Below are 21,809 nucleotides of genomic sequence, written 5' to 3'. Positions count from 1 at the left end.
TCAGATATGCAACAGGGTAATAAAATTTTCTTCTTTTCGTTTAGAATGCAGAAAGCTATCTTTGGGAGACAGTTGGACAGCTGTCTTCACCCTCTAATCACATTCCACTTCCTGCATGCTTTTCGGCATAATAATTGTGACTTTGTTGTAGAATGAGAAAATATTCATTAATTACTGCCAGGCTGTACCCATGGCTTTGTATTCTTTACTTACAGTGGTGTGTCAAAGCATGTAATATTGTAATATCCTGGCATGAAAAGTATGTTGCTCTCTTTGTGGAGGAAGGGAGAGGGTTCATTGTGAACAGGATTTTATTTAGAAACTTGTCCTAATGTTCCTTAGAGAAGATTACATATTTCCTTATTAACATTGCTTGACAGATTAGTATGTTTCACATAGAACTTTGCCGTCCAGTTATTGCATATGTACTGGCAAAGAAGATCGCTCTGACTGTCATCTGCTGTGTTGCTAATGACTGTTATATAAAGTTAAGTGCTGCCCCAACCAAATTGCAGTGACTGGTAGTGTGTTAAAATTCAGATGTTGTGTGAAGATATTGTAAAATGTGCTATCCCTCTCACATTACATATGTAGCTTAAGCCTTAAAATTACCAATCTGAGGTCCCAATCTAAATTTGATCTTCTTATAACTGAGTCGACACAGTAACAACAGTAAAAATAATGGAAGTTCAAGTAAGTGAAAATACAGATTTGTCTTTAATAGGAAGATATTGAAGTATACCAAAATGACTAAGGGGTTACATTTTCTTGCACTTTCTGATAGAGAGAGATGGGGAAAGAATAATAATAGTATGAAAGATAAACTTGGGGAAAGGGAACAAAAAGGATAAAATTACTTCAGAACATGGTTAATGAGACAGACATTAGAGTTACGTGGGACTGGGGAAGGCAGCAGATGTGGTTTGCAGTTCAGATAACTTACCAAAATAGTGCTGCGGCAAATGTAGGTGACAAATTTTTTCCACTCGTCTTATTACAATTGATGTTGACTAATATATTAACTTACTCTCTGACCAACTAGGCTAGGACCATAGAAGCTGTGCAGTTCAAAAGAAATATATATGTAACAAATAGTTTAATACAACCCCAATTTTCTTGCTCAAATCTCCCATTGTGACAAGCTGTTACAGTGGTTTGCTTTTTGGAACAGCACAGGGGCTGGAAAGTTCAAACTGGTCCCTGATATTATTGATGTAATTTTTTATTGTTAGGCAACAGGACATTCATCATTTTCTGACACATACACAAATTACAGCCACCAATTAACATAAAAAATTAAAATTAAGCAATTGTTGTTCCGATATCAGTTTGAAGAGTTTTTTGATACTTCTCTCCATGCTAGTTTACTGTGTGAAAGTCTCTTCATCTCTGCATAACTACTGCAGCCTACTTTCATTTGAATTTGCTTATGGAGTTCAAACATTTGTCTCCCTCTAAAATCCCCACCCAAGCCCCCTCCAACAACCCTCTCCATTATGATGCCTTGATGCCTCAGGACATGCCTTATCAACTGATCACTTTTTAGAAAATCAGATTGTGCCATAACTTGTTATTCCACCAATTTCAGTACCATTTCTTTAATTATTCGATCTATCCATATAATCTTCAGCATTGTTCCATAGCACCACATTTCAAAAGCCTCTATTCTCTTCAGGTCATAACTGCTTCATTCCATGTGTTTAGCTTCCACACCAGGCTACACTCCAAACAAATACTTTTAGAAAAGGCTTCCAGACCTTTAAGTTTATATTCAGTGTTAGCAAATTTGCATTTTCAGAACTGCTTTTCTTTCTATTGACAGCCTGCATTTATATCGAACTGAAACTTCCTGGCAGATTAAAACTGTGTGCCCGACCGAGACTCGAACTCGGGACCTTTGCCTTTCGCGGGCAAGTGCTCTACCATCTGAGCTACCGAAGCACGACTCACGCCCGGTACTCACAGCTTTACTTCTGCCAGTATCTCGTCTCCTACCTTCCAAACTTTACAGAAGCTCTTCTGCGAACCATGCAGAACTAGCACTCCTTTCTTCCCCCCCCCCCCTTACCTTCAGAATTTCAAAGAGTGTATTCCGGTCAAAATTGCCAAATGTTTACTGTAATTCTAAGAATGCCAGAACCATATGTTTGTCCACATTTATCCTATTTTCTAAGGTAAATCTTAAGCCATCCTCACATGGGATAAGCAAGCTAACATAAGCTTGGAGCTGTACTAGTCTTCTGGCATCACTTTCTGGTATTTCATGTTGGGGAGCCATTTCATCAGATGAAATATACAATGAGTTATGTGATATTTCAGCATCTTGCCACATAAACTAGAACAAGTGGGAAGTAAGAATGCTCTACATCACAAGCAGAACTCACAAGATTCTGTATTGTATTTGTAATTTTCAGTTGAAGCCCATATTTGGTAGGAATATATAAGGGGCCGTCACCTGCTACAGTGAGTCCCTGAAATGGTTCCATTCAGAAGTGCTCACCACACATGTTAACACGTTTATCCCTCTGAGAGAAGAGACAATCAATTCCTGTTTTATAGAAAACAGTCAGCCGCTGATGGATCAAAAGCCACACCCATTCTTACATCTCCTTGTCCAACTGAAACCAACGTCTGCACATGTCCGTCCTCAGGTTACCATGTAAAAATCACACGGTGAATGATCTGAGCTGTACGGAGGATGTTGCAGTGTTTCCCAACCAAACCACTGAAACATAGCCTTCCTCTGATTTACAGTGTGGGAGTGGGCATTATCATGCAACAAGAGATTCCGTCTGACAGCATTCCTGACTGTTTGGACTTTATGATGCATCATAGTTTATGCAAAAGTTCTTCATAGTGTTGAGTGCTGATTGTGGTTCCATACTTGAGGAAATTGATGCAGAGTACCACTGCAGTTGAAGGAGAAGGTCATTGTGACTTTACATGATGTCACCTCTTTGAGCCCAAGGGATAACAGCAAAGCCAAGAGTGGAAGCTGTTCACACAGGTTCTGGTAATGTCATAATGAGCCTATTCTTTGACTGCAGGCCCCCTCTGCTGCTGACTTTTTGCTAGGATTTGCTACACTTAAATATCATTTAATGACACATCAATAATTAAAGGCTTCAGAAGATCTTGACATAAAATACAGGCTCGTTCAGTGTAGCATATTTGGGAGAGGTTCCATGTTTTGAAACAATGTGTAAAGAGTTCGTAGTTTGCTGTATCCAGATTATTATTATTTATTTTTATTATTTTCCCCCACATCCACATTTTCTGAAAGGTTGTGAGACTTTCTTATTAAATTAATGGAAATAATTTCTATAATATTCGATGTTATGTAAATATAAGTGCGCTATCTCGCACAAGTGAGATTGTCCAATTTTGTAAAGTCTTCTGTGCTGATGTCCCTTCTGACTCAATGTAAAACTTTCCGTTTTGTCTTACAACATGCTCATAGATATCGAAGTTTTTATTTTTATCTACCACAGACAGAACAATGTGACTGGCTTATAGACAAAGGAGGAAATACGCATTTTGATAGAGGTCATGTAGGTATTTTACTAGTGTTCATTTTCGTAAACAAACTGTGTTGTTTGCAAGCCATCTGCCACTGGAGAGTGCTAGTTTGCAAAGCATATTAACCAGCATGTCCCTTGTGATGCGAGCACTGTCTCTCGTGAGGTCAGATTTCCTGTCCTCGTCCAGGTCAGTGTTAGCTGCCTGATGCTGTGAGTGGATGGCCTTAGGGTCAGTATTGTGTTGCATGTTCCTATATTTTTCCAGAACTGAAATTGATCTTCTCAAAGTTTGGCTTCTACCAGATTTGCCATTCTTTTATAAATTATTTGTGTCCATAGTTTGCAATCATGAGTTACTAATGTGATGGTTTGGTAATATTCACCATCTGATGTATCTTGCGTACCAAGTGGAAGTGTGTTGTCATGTAATGCTCTCCTAAGGATCTTCGTAATTCTGAGGAAACGTTGTGTACTCCAGACACTTTGTTTACACGTAGGTCTTCCAGGGCTCTGTTAAATTCTTTCCATAATGTTGTATCCCTGTCTCATCTTCGTCTACTTCCTCCTCCTCTTCTACAGTATTATCCCACATTTAATTTCACTTAGGTAGTATAGACCCTCTATGTATTCCCTACATCTCCCATCCTTCCCCTCTTTGCTTATTATGGGTTGGGCATGTCAGCTCTTAATATTCATGCAAGTGTTTATATTTTCTCCAAAGATCTTTTTTTCCTGTAGGAGGTGTCTCTCTCTCTCTCTCCCTCCTCCTAGCTACACCTGCGTATTTGTTTTCCACTTTGTGGCAGTCTCATTATTTAGATGTCTGTATTCCCATTTGCTTGCTTCATTTGCTGTGTATTTCGGTGAAGTAAAGTCTCTTGTGCGTTACCCAAAGATTTCTACAGTGCTTTATCTTTCTGCTTATTTCATCTCTGCTGCCTTCACTATTTAAACTCTTCAAGCTACCGATTCATTTTTTGTTTTTTTCCCCACTGATTCCATCAGTCATTGCCTAATGCTCTCTGACACTCTCAACAACATGTGGTTCTTTTGCAATTTCTTTAGCTTTAATCTGCAGTTTATAATCAATAAATTATGGACAGTCTGCAACTGCCCCTAGAAATGTTCAGTTGAAACTCTGGTTTTGAAATCCTTCTTGCAATTTAGTAATGGAAACCTTCTGGTGTCTGCAGGTCTCTTTCATTTTTACAGCCTTCTTCAGGATTTGTAAACTAAGTACTAGCAATGATTAAATTGTGCTCTGTGCAAAGTTCTGCCATACTACTTGCCCTTTCATTCCTTTCCCTCAGTCTATGCCCTCACATTATTTTTTTCATCTCTTCCTTTTCCTAATACCAAGTTCAGTCCTCCCATCACAATAAAATTTTTGTCTCCCTTAATTATCTGAATAAGGTAGTGACAAGGTGCTGACTTCCTACAATCTGTCAGACATTTTGCCCAGCACATCTAGAATAGATTTTTGTTGTCTCGGCCCCCCCCCTCCCTCCCCCCAAAATCTCCACATCATTCTGATCAGAGCCTGTGCTCCTCCTGCAGCCATTTCTCTACCATATGGCTCATATCCCTGTGACTGTATCGAGCGAGGTGGCACAGTGGCTAGCCCACTGGACTCGCATTCGAGAGGACGACGGTTCAATCCCGCATCCGGCCATCCTGATTTAGGTTTTCCTTGATCTCCCTAAATTGATTCAGGCAAATGCTGGGATGGTTCCTTTGAAAAGGCACAGCCGACTTCCTTCCCTGTCCTTCCCTAATCCGATGAGACCGATGACCTCTCTGTCTGGTCTCCTCCCCCAAACAGCCCAACCCAACCCTGTGACTGTGCGCCCTGTAAGACTTGGTCCTATGGGTGGCCACCCACCGTCACACTCTGTGTGATTTTAATTTGTTTTGTCTGATCTCTGTCAGAGTATTTCTTGCCTGTGTCGTCTGCCGTCTTTCGTGTTGTTCGTTTTTATTCTCTGTGGGCTTTTTTTTGAAAAAGTGGCCGATGACCATAGCAGTCTGGTCCCTTTAATCCCACAAACCAACCAACCAACCTAAAAAGGGCATGGCCGATTTCCTTGACTGTCCTTCCTTAATCAGAGTTTGTGCTCCGTCTCTAATGACCCGAAGTGCAACAAGATGTTGCACTAATCTTCCTTCACCAATGTCGTGATCAGCTGTTTCCTTCAATCTCCATCAACAACCACCTTGTTGTCCATGAAAGATTACTTCTTTTCTTTTCTTGTTGGAGGACTCCCCTCTATCTGTTACACCTCTTCCTTTTCTTACTTCTCTTCATTCCTCTTCTCACAATGTAGTAGCAGCTCAGAAGCATGTAATAACTTCTTCCTTCAGGAACTACTGTCAGTTATAGTGAATAGTGTGTGTGTGTGTGTGTGTGTGTGTGTGTGTGTGTGTGTGTGTGTGTGTGTGTGTGTGTGTGAGTGGGCGCGCGCGCCCACACACACACACACAATTGTTTCATGTAATCTTACTAGCTTCATGTAGAAATTCTGTAATGTTCTCTGCTTGTTAATTTCTGTATTGTAATGGAGGAACTGATTGATCATATCTGTTGCAATTTCTTTAATTGGCATGCTTTTATATGATTTAGATAATAATCCTTGTGCGTTTGTGGCAGTTATTAGGAAGACTCCTTTTCTTCAGCTCATAATACACACTGCAGAATACCCACACACAAAAATATGAATACAAGCATGTTTTTCTCTCCCACCTATGTTTCCATGTGTGTGAGGGGGGGGGATATTGGCAGTAGATATTTATACAAAATTGTATAATATCAAATGCAGGCATATTGGGTTTGTTCTGACATAAACAATTATCATCAATAGTAAACAGGGAAATATTCCATTAATTAACTTGTGTGCATAAATACAAGCCTGCAACACTGCTGCAAGAAATTACAGGAGGGAGACTAATGGAAACAAAGCAACTGTGCATAGCAAGTTTGCACTTGATTGAAACATTGCAAACTTAGTTTTTTGCTGTAATAATGTTAATGCAAAAGCATTGTTGTTATAGAAGGAACCTCACAACGTTATCTTTGACATTTAAAATCTAACAAATTGTGTTGACGAGTCACAAATTCGTGGAAAATTCAGAAACATTCATGATAATAAATCGCTTCTCAGTGAACAAAGACAGCATGTAGGGGCAGACAGCACATGGGAAAGGATGATTAATATATGAGATTTCAGATAGACACTAAGAAATAACACCAAATTCAAAGTTAGAGGAAAAGAGGAGAGGAACAAGGGAGTAAGCTAAATTGGAGTGGAAAAGTACCAGAGGCAGTTTGAGGAAATATGAAGTTGTGAGTGATGAGTGAGGTAGCAAGAGAGCAGGCTATATGAGCCAATGGAGGACAGGCTCTGTTGAGATGGTGGTTGTGGATGGGTACAGGAAAGGAACTGAGAGGGCTTGTGAAAGAAAGGTAATGGGGAGGATCAAAATGTCACAGATTGTGAACCAATGACTGATGTCAGCCACATTATGTTCAGCATTTAAAATAAGGAAAATACAAGCAAGTAAAGTGACCACCACAAAAAAGAATGATTCCAACATCTTTGTCATAAGATGAAAATAAATTTCAAATTTTAAATACTTTCAAAATTCCATACCAGAGTGTTTGCCCCAAGTACTCAGCAGAAACTACAGAGAATAATATTTCTTTGGTCAAATAAGACAACTTCTGTAGTTAGAATATTTCCAGAATTTCCAAATAGATGCCTTGTGCCAATCCTTGCTCATGTATTTGAACTTTTTGCTCTGTTATGCAGATACAAAAGGGAAGTCCAGATGAAAGAGATACATTTTGTCATAGCCATGTTTGTGTAGAGAAGTGAACTTAATATCAGGATTGAGGCAAATAGGGAAGAATGTAACGTTGCAAATGTCAAGGTCAAAAATGTAATTGTTGTGATAGGAGAGACAATAACATTTAAAGAAAGATAGAAGAAACCTACCTCTACAGAATGGAAAAGGAACAAGGGAAGTGATGGATTGAAACTCTGAAGATAAGACATAAAGAGAAGCCCCTCGAGAAGGGGACAAATGTACAAATAACAGTTTAAAAAATGATAAAAAATATGGTGACTTGAAGAGGTTGATACCAAACAGTTGCAAACCAAATATTTATTTAGCCCTTGACCTAGGTCTTGATATTTATGAAAATTTCTTCTTCAGGAGGAGTGGGCCCTCAAAATGTATATAAATGGTTACAAAGTATGTTTGTGTAAGTAACAAAATATTAATAATAGAAAAATATTTGTGAGGTAAGTGTACTCACTTGTTACATCACATAGTGGTAAGTTACATTAGTTGCAGCTGAGCGGCTCTTGTCATATATAAAATTGATATAAAAGCATAAACATAACACGTCATGGCTTAAGGGGAGTTAGAATGGAAAAACATTTTGTTTTCATATTTTCGGATTTTTATCTCATTATAAAATTTGCAATTTTCTGAATAAAATGATACATGCATCACTTATAAACTCACATGGGAAGTATTTTATTTTATTTTTTAAATATAATCTGCACTGGTTGAAAATATTAAAATAATTACCTGCATTACTTCAAGATCTAATGAAATCGGTAATAGAAGGCTGTTGAGTGCTGTGTTATAAAGGTTAAATTACGTGTTTGTATTGGTCATATCCAGAAGAGGATGGGCAGCAGGTTGAGGAAGTTGAAACAACATTTGAGGGAGAAGAAACTTTCTGATAGTAAAACCATAAGAGGTAGGCTGATAGACAAAAGATTGATGAACTACAGCAGTATTATGGGATGGCCATTAGAAATAATACTGAGGATTTGTTGAAACTGAAGCGGGCAGTATGGGCTACCTTCTCCCACAGACTGTCAACCGATGAAAAGTCAGTACACCACCTTTGCCATCCTGGACCAGATTCATGGTGCAATTACCGCAATACCCAGTTCTCAAACAGTTCATATAGCCATAAACATTCCATCCCAGCAGCAGTCATGGATATCATAAAACCTATTTACAGAAACCTGGAAAATCCTGAATTACTGAAGTGTCTGCATGGGCAGACTCAAAATCCCAATGAGTTGTTAAATTATGTTAGATGGACTCGCTTACCAAAAGATGTCTTTGTGGGAGTGAAGACACTAAAGTGGCGGTGGGGGGGGGGGGGGGGGGTCAGTGATGCTGTTATTGCCTTTAAGGATGGCAACATTGGTAGGGTGAAAGTCCTACAGCATATGGGAATTGGGAATTAATCCTGGAGCAAACTGCATCAGAAAACTTGAATGGATGGACAAGGTTCACATTGATAAAGCAGAGTATGCAGCACAGTTGCCCACTAAGGAGTCCAGAAAGAAAAAGACTTGGAAAAATATCTAGAGGGTGATATATAGTATGGATCAGGGTGCTTCTGAGTGACTAAAAATAAAAAAATTAAGCATATATTAAATGAGTTACAGTCTTCTGAAACTTTAGAAGCCATTCTTAAAAACTTACATTTTATGTTGAATTTTTCCCTAAATCTCGGAAGCCACTTCGAGTAGAGTATTCAAATTTTCAGGGAGTAATAATATACATATCCTGAGTCTAATGTTATGTATAATTAAAATTATTTAAGATAATGAAAAGAAAGTGCACCAAATTTTAACCGTGTAATTAAAAATTGTATTTCTGAAAACAGTGGCTGAAATGCAATTATTTTAGTGTGGTAGACTTGGAACATACACTTTAATGCCCTATAAAGGTTTCATGTCAATGGCTACAATGTTTCCTGAAATACAGGGAAGCCAAGTCACTAAATTTAGCATTGTCGGGATAGGTTATTACGACTCCCCTTAAGATAGCAGTGTAATCTGGCTTCTATCTTAAGCCTTGGCACATGGTGTTTGTGGTTTTTATGTCAATTTGATTTATGACAAGAGCTGCTTGGCTTCAGCTAATGTAGTTACCACCATGTGATGCAACAAGTGAGTACACTTACCTCACAAATATTTTTCTATATTAATATTTTTTAATGTATGTAAAAATAATTTGTAATCAGCCAATGGCCTTGCCGTAGTGGTAACACTGGTTCCCGTCAGATCACAGAAGTTGAGTGCTGTCGGGCTGGGCTAGCACTTGGATGGGTGACCATCCGGTCTGCAGAGCACTGTTGGCAACTTGGGGTGCACTCAGCCCCTGTCAGGCAAACTGACAAGGTCTTGGTCTTGGTCTTGGTCTTGGAAACTGACATATGGCCGGGAGAGCGGTGTGCTGACCACATGCCCCTCCATATCTGCATCAAGTGGTGATGATGCCTATGAGCTGAGGATGACACGGTGGCTGGTCAGTACCCTTGGGCCTTCAGGACTTGTTTAGGGAGGAGTTTAGTTTAGTAGTTTTTAATCATTTGTATACATTTTTAGGGCCTACTCCTTCTGAAGAAGATACTTGTTTGGATACCAAAACCTTGGTCAAAGGCTAAACAAACATTTGGTTTACAACTGATTGGCTGAATATCTTTTTTTAATTTATACAGTTGCTGAATCGCAGCCTTGTTAAAGATTTCAAAATATGGTGACCCTTAGAGGTAAACATGAATTTGAATAGTGTGGTGATAGCAACAAAAGAAAATGTATGTCTTAGATACCTGGAATAAAACAAGATATACATAGAGGAATAATCATGATGTAATACCTCAGTTCTGTTGTCTTGTCCTGGACCTGTAGCAGCCCTCATTGATTTACGTATGAATAGAGAAACTACCTGCACGATAAAACTTTTGCCACAGTTTATTAAAAATCCAGTGTGTATGTAATACTTGTTCATACTCTCCTGATTCCACCTGCACTTAATCATTCTCACTGTAATGAATGTCTCATTGCCTCTGAAGAAGAATGTAGTGTTTGTGATGCATTTTGTCACTCTAAATGTTTTGGTTTCTGTTCTGGTAATTATTAGAATTACTATTTTGAAGATGGAATGTATTGCAATTGTTATAATGCATGCTGCTTTCTGTGTATGTTATATGCTGCTTGTTCAATTTTTTACAGAGTCAGTGTAAGCTAGCTGTAGTAGATGGTGATGTTGCAAGATTCAGATCAAAAGTAAGTATTATCTGAGGATAGCAATATTTCCATGCCTCTCGTACTTCCTTGTGTGTGTGTGTGTGTGTGTGTGTGTGTGTGTGTGTGTGTGTGTGTGTGTCTAAATATCTATTTATTTGTTCCTTGTGTGCTTGATGCATGTAGTTATGCATACTTTTTGATGCATGAAGAAATGAACAAGTGGGAATTTGCTGTGTCTGTGATGGATTATATTTGCCTAGAGTGTTGCAAAAGAAAGGAAACTGAAACAGAGTGATACATACAATGTTCAAGATGAAGAGTCCACATTTCACTATTACTAACATCTAGTACTGCCAAAACATTGTGATACTGAGAGGATATTCCATAAACTTATTGCTCAGTACATTGTTCATACAGACTAAAAGAACTGTGCATACACAATCTAGACCTGCGCTAGTACTTCAGTGATAGGCTAGATTCCCTGTATGGCATTGAAAGGACACTTCGAGAATTTTTACCTTGCTGTTTTAATAATGTTAGACTTTTTTTTCATTTTTGCTGTAGAAGTTCTGCGTAATTTAAGTCTAACAAAAGTGAAGCACCGTATTTTGGAAAAATTTAATTAAACGCTCATACCATTCTTGTGTCTGTGTAGTTCAATAATTTATGCTATCAACAATTATGTAATGTATTCATTGTATCAGAACAAAAAAAAAATGTCAAAATATAAGTAATTAATGGTAAGAGAAATGGTATACATAAGTGGTCAGTGATCTTGGAGAGGTTGAAACAACTCCAGAATGAAATTTTCACTCTGCAGCAGTGTGTGTGTGTGTGTGTGTGTGTGTGTGTGTGTGTGTGTGTGTGTGCTGATATGAAACTTTCTGGCAAATTAAAAAGTTTGAATTAAGTACTTAATAGTTGGAACACTTGTTGCTTCTTTCATTTTTAGGACTTATAGGTAAAAAAGAGCAGTCTGTGAGGCAAATACAGGTGGTAGGTAATTCAGAGTAAAAATCAATGGAAATGTACTGTCTGTAATAGAGAATGGAAATTAGTGTAAAGCAAAGGAGTGGAAATGTGTTACATACAAAGATTAAAATGAAAAATAGCATGTGGCTGGCCAAGTTGAAGCATGAATAGCAGTTAAGATGATGGAGAATGCTATGGTTAGGATGGTGAGGGACAGAACAAAGTGTGAAGGAACTTAAGTAATGATACTGAAAGACTGGAAGCCATGCATTTCATCATGCTATCCTTTTCGCTATATATATTCATTTCACTGCACCCCCTTCAGTCACTATGAGCACTTAATCTCAGGCCCTCTCCCCTCAAATCACAATATTATTTGATGCCTCTGATTTCTTTTGCATTGTTTTACATCAATTAATGAATTCACACACTCATTCCTACATCTCATTGTTAGGGAGAAACATCAGGTGTTGCACTGAGTCAAAATATGTTTGACAGTAAAGGCTTAGCCAAGGTTATCTACTTCTGTAGAGTATATTGCAGGCTGGTGTTAATGACAGTTGGCTTCTGTTTTTTGTCACTACAGAACTAGCTCCAAACTAGCTTCTTGAGTAATTAGAAGGGAAGTTACAAGCTGATGGTGCTTATCTAATCCAATCTGAGATCACCATTATGTACACAGCTTTTTGTAGGCACCCACGCAATTCCTTGTTGTTTCTTCCATTTCTTCTCCTTCACTCCTGCTCATATCCTCCATACTAACCCCACTGCTTTTGTTGCCCTTGAAGACATAGTTTTTGCACCAGCTAAGTTACACTTCCACACATTACTTACCAAATATCAGAGAGCCCACAGTAAAAGTGTCATCTGTGGCTGCAGCCATTTTTTAACCTCTGTTCCTGTGACGTCATGTTGGAATATAAAGTTCTCCGCTTCTAGACTAATAAGTACCCTAAAACACACATTGATCTATGAGTTGTGTATGAACTCAGACATTCAGTTGTGCTAAAGAGCAGCTTTGGCAAACCCTGCCTTGTGTGTATGCACCCCACCATGCTCCTCTCTTTGCTACAAGTACATCTGCTTCAAAACAAACAGCCGCTGTTCACCTATACTGGTATGTTACTGTATGGAAAGTTCTGGTTGAAAATTAAGAATTAGAGATAACGGAGACAACTCACTGAAAGACAGAAGCACTGCCTTTAAGTGTACTAGTATGTCTTATCATATGAATTTGGGCCCTGCAAGCCTCTCCATTACCCAGGTCTCATGTATTGCATGGCTTATTCAAATGCCACAGTACTGAATGTAAAATTAAATACTCTCCAAATCTTGCTCAAGTGGCCATTTGTAAATGATGATACTTTAAATTCAAATTGCTACTGCAGCTTTGTTTGCTATTACATCATTAAAGCTGAACTTCTTGAAATTTTTATGGCCATAATTCTGTTTTGTATGGCTTTGTAAGATTGTTATTGACATTTTTTATCAGGCTCTATCTCGTTGTTTTTCAAAATATTATTGTGAAGAAACTTACTGGCAGTGTTATTTCCAAGAGAAGGCTGGTGTTATTTCCAAGAACAGGCTCTCTTGCCAAAAAGAAATTAATGACATGGCACTGAAACACTATCAGTTAGTGTTGTAACAGAAATTTATTGGCAATAAGTGATTGCTGCAGATAGAGACAGTTTAGTTTAATGTATTCATTTGACTAAACAATATACGTTTTTCTAATGTAATTGTGATTTTAGTGTATAATGAGCTTGGTCCTACTGAGTCAGCTACAGTAAAATAAAAAATAAAAGTTATTCGGTACAAAAAATTGCATTTTAACACTTTAGCTACATCTGATTTTTGTTGCTTTGATAGCAATATTTAATTCTAGCTTGTTGAAATGGAGCAGAATGGTGTGGATAATGAGGAATTTTTGGAGCGACTCCGCCACTCCACAGCACGTCTTAGAGAGACAGACAGGAATCTCCTGGCAGCCAAAAAAGAAATCGCAAACATGCAGGAAATGCTTTCACAGTCACAGGTGAGAAAAACATGTTGTGGTTTCAGACTCAAAAGTTGAATTGCTTGAAAAAGTTACCTTTGTGAGAGTATGGCAAGTGGAATGTATCACCAAAGCACTGATAAATGCAGATTAGTTACTGTTTTCCTGTTGAGGATGTAAATAAGATGTATTATGCAACAGATAGGATATAGCCCAAAACACAGGAGTCGGCTAGTTAATTCCCTGAGAAGTGAAACTAAAACATTGACTGACCACTCAAATTTCCTTTTGAACATGTTTACTTACCATGCACAAGAGAAATATCAAATGAAATAGTTTTGTTTTATCTAGTTGCAATTTTATTAATACGATATAGGCATTCATGGGCAGTATTTAGTTAAGTTAAAACATCTGGACTGAGAGCCTATGGTATAAAATTAAGTTGGCTGTGGACTCCCAAAACTGAAGTTTTAACTGAAGTATTAGCTTATTATTGTGAAAGTAATAGAGTAAATATTTATACAATTTAAATTTTAATAATTTGAGGATATTTCTTCATTTTTTCATCTCTTATTTTCTCACAAATATTCTTATGGGGTAGTAAAAATTATTATTTTTTAAAAAATTATTTCAGGCTCAGTATGCAGCTTTAGAGAAAAAGTATGCTAAGGCTAAGAGACTTTTGAGGGAATTCACTCAGCGTGAAGCAGACATGATCCATCGAGAAGAGTTCTACCTTCAGCTTCTGCAAGAGAAGGACACAGAGTACAATGCTCTCGTCAAGAGCCTGAAAGATCGGGTATGTACCATGCACAGTGTTGTGGACAGGAACAGTTTAAAGAATCTTGTGCATTGCATGTTTGTAGAATCCTTGAATCAACTAAATACTGAGCTGTTCTTGTACTATTAGTCATCTTTGTCTGCCACCCAACTGCCCCCAAAGGCAGAAATGGCTAGAGCAGGAATCCACAAGACTGCGTACTTCAGTAATCCTCCTCCATATACCATGTATTTCATAATATGCCTCACACTGTAGTCTTGTGCTGAATTTTTTGTTTTCTTCCGTGCTTTCTCAGTCTTTTTGCTACCTCTTCTATCATAGACTATTGTTATATCTAATCTATCTTGGCCACATTCTTCCTTTTTCATATTTAATTTCCCGTATCACTGACATTCATGTACTAGTATTGCGTGCATATTCTATTTTTATTTTTTTAACTTGAAGAAAAGTAAGAAGTAGGAAATGCTGTGCTGAGAACCAGGGGGATTGGATAATACTCACAATGAAGGGAAAGAGATTTAAATAAAGTCTGTATGAGAGTAGAAATATAAAAAAAGTAAAGGTGTTGAGAGTTACTGCCTGTGGTAGTGGTGGTGGTGGTGGTGGTGGTTATATACGGAAAACCATTGACTCTAATAATGAATTACTTAACAGTAACATTTCTCAAGGTAGGCACTGAATGGCTTGTCTTTGGTTACCATGTGTACCAAGGGAGACAGAATGTTTCGCCAGTATTTACACTGATGATGAAATCCGAAGTATTGCTGCCAGAAATACCTCAAAGTAGAAAAAACTATTCCTAGAGTTTGTAACTTTTATATTCCTTTCTTGCGGAAGAAGTAGTGATAGTTTTGAAAGTAGAGGCTCAGATGCTTGGCACTCAGATGCCAGGATGTGAAAGCAGCTTCTGTTCTGAGGACTTTAGAAGACAACGATGAAAGAAAAGTTTCATTTGTTTCCGGGCAATTGGTTGTGCACCCTTATTTCTGTGTACTGTGGAATTTGCATTATCTTAATGTTTATAAGATCTACAGTAATGAAGTGTATCTTTTGTAGGTTATTCAATTAGAACAAGAATTATTGGAGACACAGCGAAAAGCAGGATTACCAGCAGTCTTACCATATGACAGCACAAGTTTGCGGCCTCTAACACCTCAGCTGACACGCAGACAACAGGTAGATCGAAAAAACAAGTTTTCATAAGCTATCAGGAATATAAATGTAAAACTGTATTTCTGTTCTATTGTATTAAAGTATTTTATATATAAAATAACCGTACATTATTTATCTATCCTTAGTAGAGGTGTGTGTGTGTGTGTGTGTGTGTGTGTGTGTGTGTGTGTGTGTGTGTGTGTTGATTATCAGAGTATGACTCATGGCTGGACCCAAACTTTCGTATGTCATCAACCATGTGTCTACAACCTATATCTGTAAATCCATTATGTATATTCCTGTTCGGGGGAGACATTTTACTTGAAAGTCAACTGCCCAGTGTTGGCAAATAAATACAGTATTGCAGTACCTGTGTGGCTCTGAATTACGATGCAGTGTTCCTTTGTCTTTACTCTCATCACGGGGTCATACATTTGTTTCACTGATTGTAACGGTCTGATGTATAAAGAGCGTCGCATGAGGAATGGTCAATATTCAGGTATATGACAGGAACTGACATTCTAAGCAAAAAAAGTCGTGTAAAGTTCAGTACAACTAGTGCTCATAGCTCTCAAGTTATGCATATTAGAGACCATGTTTACTTGACAATTTTGCTTTGAATGATTGTTCCTGTTGTATCTCTGAATGCTGACCGTTCCTCTTAAGACACCCTGTATGTACAGAGGTGTGAGGTGTATGGTATGTTGTGCATAGGAACTTGAAAATTTTACATTTTGCAGTAAATGCAAATATAGATGTAAATTCTGCCTCAAAATGTAAAATTATCTAATAGATGGTGTTTCATAGTGAATTGTATGTATACGGATGAACTATTTTATCAGAGATAGTTTGAAATAATTTTATCTTCTGCCCATATATATATGGGAAATGTAACAAATTTTTGGTTACTGGTATTGCGCGCCATCTGATGAAGCTGAGTTTGCTAAGATAATATGCATAAGACTGTGTTTACAAAATAAAAAGTGCACAAAGGCAACATATCAGTATGGCCAATGCTGTGGTGCCACACTAATTGTGGACAGTTGAATGGTCTGTAGACAGTACATACTACATAATGCTACTTTGTACTCGTCCATGGGCCCTTGCATCTAAAAACAAAGAAATGAGTACATTTGTCTGTCCGATACAGTTTAGAAATTGGTATAGTGGGGACACATTTAATGTGGCAGTTCTGGGAGTGGGTGTTCGGAGAAGAGAATAATCCTGGTCCAACACAGAGTATGGTTACCACCCTCACAACACAAGAAGGGATTGGCGAAATGCAGGACACGGGGTAGGCTGTTGCCCTTGGAGAACGAGGTGGGACTCGTTTCCCTGCACTGCTTGTCACCCCCTCTGGCCGTCATAATTCTAGTTTGTTTGTGCCTAATGCCAACTGCCATTCGATAGGGTCACCACTCAGCACTATAGCAACCAGTAAACAAAATTTGTCAGCATATTTTGACTCTGCTGAAAGTCATCCCCTAATGTGCAGAGTTATTTTATATGCTATGTGCCTTCTCAGTTTTACCTGTAGTACTGTCAACTGTTGGTTGGATGACTATGAATGCCCATGAAAGATCATAGTTAATATCCTGCAGATTTTTTATTTATAGAATTGGGCCAAAAGCATATTTCATGAAACACCTTAAATCTGTGATGCACTTAGTTCACCAGTGGGAAAATGCTACTCCTTCTGAGCTGAAACAATTATTTGTTAAAAACTTGAATAGAGCCAAAAGAAGAAAAATAGTGTAGCCCTTTTCAGAACACTCTTCCTGTTTTTACAAAAGCAAACATTCCAGACAGAAAGCACCCTATCACCAGAAAATTATTTCAAAGCACTAAGGTTTTGTCTTCAGGTACATAGTACGACAACCTTTTAAATCTGTGTGTCTAATCATTTACAGACAATAAAACAGTTGCAACTTTTGCCAAAGTTAGGTGTGAATTTTGCTAAAAATAGATGCTACATTTTCATGTCCCTAGTTAAATACCTCAGTGATTTTCTCTTCAGAGTTCGAGGAGTATATGAAAAGAAATGTTGTTAGTAAGATGATCCATAAGCTTAAAGTACTCTGATCATATTATAATTATCCTTTCATATGATGTGCAGAACAACACATGTTACACAGCTCTTCTTCGATTGTGGAACCTTGTAATTTTAATGATAAGCCTGTGTACGATGAACAGTACTTAAAGGTGTCTATTATTTCTGTTGAATATTTACACAACAGATAACTTGTTCCTTAATTAATTTTGTGCTGTATATGCACTTTTTACTGATATAAATTAATGTTCAGTAACCAAATACCACAAAGTTTTGGTTGGTATGAAAGTAAGAATGAGTGTGCATGCATGTGTGTTTGTTTCATTGTTCAACTACTACCGGTTTTGTATGGTCTTGAAAATATGCACAATATTTTACAGAGGCTGTGATTTACATTATTTAAATACTTTTGAAAAAAGTTTGACACTTTATTGAAATTATAAGTTTTGGTCAGACAATGTCATTCTTAATGTGCAACTGGGGTGGGGGTGGTGGGAATGGTGATCAGACAGAATGACAACACATACACCCATAAAACATCCGTCACATAACCTGCAATCAAATAAAAAGGAAATAAAAATGTTGCTTTGTATGTTTTAATAAAGTGACAAACAGCTATTTTGCTTAATAATGATTTTTCAGAATTATGTAAGGTGCTTATTTAATAACTGATAGATGACTGGGAAACTTCAAGATGCACGTTGGAGTAGGAAAAGAATCCCATGGAAGGTTGGGTCCACAATCTTCCATCATTTTTTAATAATAATAATAATAATCACACATCTGCTATACATGGATGATCTAAAACATACAACGAATACATTGTCAGTACGTTATGCTTAATGATGTATTCTCCGCAGGATTGACGTTCACTAATATTAGGTATTATCCTAATTGCTCTTTCCTGGGCTCCAAAATCCCTATCCATGTATACTGTTGGTGCCCCACCCCAAATCTCGATACCATATTGTAAAATAGATTTGTCTCAAGACAGGTGGTACTGTTCTGCTAGAAAGGTGTTTTAGCAGGGAGGTGTTATAGGAGATATTTTTTTTTATTTTTTATTTTTTATTTTATTTTTTTTATTTGACACATGTAACTGATGTGCTCCATCCACGTAAGATATTCATCTACTATAATATCCAGAAATTTATGTTTACCAGTTGTTTTGACTGATAACTGTGGCTCATTATCCACTTGTCTTGATTTATAATTTACCAGAAACTCAATCAGTATTGTCTTGTTCTTATTTAGTGCCAATTTTTTTTCGGAGAGAGATTCTGTGAAATGATCTCTGTATTATTTTGGACTGCTGTTTTGTAGAGCCCCAGTTTATGGAGATATCGTCAGCTCAATTTACTAGATTTCAATGTCATGAAATTGTTATATAATTTATGTACACAATAAACTAAAAAGGCCCGATAACACTTCCTTGAGGGGCTCTCAGTTAAGAATTTCGTAAGGCGATTTTACTGTTTGTTCATGTCCCCCACTTGCATGATACAGCTTAACATATTGTCTATCAGCAAGGTAGGATCATAACAAATCCAATGTCACTCCTCTGACTCCATAAGGTTCTAATTTATATAGAAGAGTAGAATGATTTACAGATTCAGGAGCCTTGGATAGGTCTAAAAAAGTACCAGTAATTTTGTTTCCATCATCAATTTTATTCAGTACCACTTGAAAAAATGTAGCTACAGCTGTTATTGTAGACCTACTCTTCCTGAAACCATGCTGAGAGCTCTTTTATGCACTTTCAGAAACTTGATTAAAGTTGATCAAGAAGTAGCACTTCAAATGAGTATTGATGTGAATGAATTAGGCCTATAATTTCATATATTGTTAGTTATTCCTTTGTTATGCACTGATTCTATGTCAGTGACTTTTAACAAGTCAGGAATTGACTCCCGACAGGAAGAACTGTTTATTAAGTGTTGTAGTGGCTTTATTAATTCATTACCACATTCTTTCAGAAATTTGGCTGAGGTTTCATACCAGCCATTGCATGCATTTGTGATGAAGTTGAAAATGGTTTTCAGTATTTCAAATTCTGTAAAACACCTCGGGAAGAATGAATTACAGACATTACTGGGATTTAACACCTGTGGTGCGTCAGTTGCATCATCCCTGCTCTATGAATCTCTCACATACTTCCTTTGAGTCACTCATCTGTTTTGCTTACATTTGTGCTTTTAATTGCTTCCCTGTAGTTTTTTCTACAGGCTTTGTATTTAGATTGGAAGTACTGCAGTTTGGTGTCTCTAAAAAGAATAAATCCTTCCTATCTTCCTTTAATTTTGTCACGTTAGGGGGAAGTTCTAGGAACTGTCGGTTTTCCATAGCATTTTGACTACTGGACACACTTGACAGAGACAATGGGTTAACATTGCTTAAAACTTTTCCCACTTTTCATCAATATCTTCTGTTTCATATAGGCCTACTTGATGCCAGTTTGTGTGTACCAGGGTTTCCTTTAATGTTTGATACTCTACCTTTGTTTTATAGGTAAATAGGTCCCTATGAGATACTATTTCTTTGTCTGTATGACTCTCTGGGACTAATGCACAATGATCTGAAATGTGGTTCTCAACAGTTCTAACTAAAAGGTCTTCTTTGCTTAAGTTTGTAATAACGTGGTCACTACATGTCTGAGAGTCACATGCCATTCTTGTTGGTGTTGAACTCACATGGGTGTAATTATAGGACTGTAACATATCAACATATCTAAGGTAATTTACACTATTATTGAAGGAGTCAGTGTTCACATCCCCTACTATTATACTCTGTTTTTATGGGGTGACAGTTCTTCCATGTTACTGTTAGGTGGTCCGTACAGGATAACTGTTATTAAATTGCTATTTCTGAACTTTATTGTTATTTTAGCTATTTCAAAAACCATCCTTCGAATGGTCCCATTTATATAAGTGCACATGATAGCACAAAATAAAATGCAATAATCACCAAATACGTCTGAACATGAGAGGTTGTTAAATGGAAATAAGCCTTTTTAAATTTTAACCAAAGGTTGACGTGACAAACTTTCAATTCTTGCTACTCTAAGGAATCGATACCAGCAACAAATAAAATAAAACATAATAAAACCTCTCTTAAACAATAAATAAGTAAAAAGATAACTCTTGCACAATCTTCTTTAACAGTCACAGATATTAGATTAACAACTGGTAGTTTAGAATAAACAGCCAAGTATGGCAGATCTCACAAATTTTCTTACATCTGTAGAATGGTACAATCACAAATTAAACTCAAGCAAAGAATAGTGAGTTCTGATTAAAAGTAGAAGTCTAAGGAGATGGCAGTTAGAATGGAAATTATGTTAAAAATTTCCTCAGCATACCAAGTATGTATGCAAATATTTGTACGGGCAAAGGAACTACCTCAAAATCTAATTAAAACATTGTGCACATATAGGCCTGTAGGCAGAATATTTAGAAGTTAAAGCAAGTACATTAGACAGGCCAGGTAGACCAACCAAGTAGGTGCAACTCTGCCCCGAGCTCTTAAGCGGCTCTCCATTGCCTTGTGACGAATTGAGCCGGGATATTTGTACTTTGTCTTGTTTTGACATCTGCCTCCTTAAATTCGTTTTTTTTTTTTTTTTTTTTTTTTCAATTTTAACTGATTACCATTACAATTTTAACTAATTACCATTAATATACGTGAATATAATCTCCATTTTCAGAAAAGAGAGAGGTTGGCCCTCAGTTTTAAAGAATATAACACCAGATCTAATTTTGTGCTTAGTTTTCTGTACGTAATTGATTTTCTAACTTATTTTAACTATTCCTAGTTAGTATCTTTTGTTATAGGGTGAAATCTGTAATTGTTTCGTAACATAAATTCTATTGCTGACTTATAAACAAATATATAGTCTGTAATAATTGTAAACATTTGGAAGGCGAAATACTAGTAATCTTAAAGTATCTATTTGGCTCTCTTCGAAAACATGTTATCAAAGCCAGCCCTTAATTTCCAGGTAATTAAAAGTTTTGTCAAAAGTATTGTTTGCATAACTATATTTGTTAATTTCATGATTTAAACAAATAATTCTGCCTAAACTTTGTACTAGAAGAAACTGTTAAAAGGAACAAATTTTTTTATGTATGCAGATAATTTAATGAGTTAAGTTTTAATTGAAATGTCTGTAAATTTAATTTCAAACAATGTGTAGTTTCAGCCCCTATTATTGTGAGGATATATAAGGGCCCGGCTTTTGGTCATGACACAATCAGTCCACGGCAGAGTTTCAGACGAG

General features: G+C 37.1%; 1 protein-coding gene across 1 annotated transcript in view; it reads left to right on the top strand.

Annotated features, from left to right (window-relative positions):
- The window catches only part of LOC126474300 (uncharacterized), a 175,845-nt gene that overhangs the window by 75,854 nt on the left and 78,182 nt on the right, over positions 1–21,809 (top strand). The window contains exons 17-20 of the mRNA XM_050101766.1: positions 10,568–10,621; positions 13,440–13,589; positions 14,185–14,349; positions 15,388–15,507. Coding sequence (XP_049957723.1) covers positions 10,568–10,621; positions 13,440–13,589; positions 14,185–14,349; positions 15,388–15,507 — 489 coding nt within the window. The remainder of the gene's footprint in view (positions 1–10,567; positions 10,622–13,439; positions 13,590–14,184; positions 14,350–15,387; positions 15,508–21,809) is intronic.

This window comes from Schistocerca serialis, chromosome 4 (assembly GCF_023864345.2).
Source record: "Schistocerca serialis cubense isolate TAMUIC-IGC-003099 chromosome 4, iqSchSeri2.2, whole genome shotgun sequence".
NCBI lineage: Eukaryota > Metazoa > Arthropoda > Insecta > Orthoptera > Acrididae > Schistocerca > Schistocerca serialis.
This window is presented reverse-complemented; position numbering and strand designations above follow the sequence as displayed.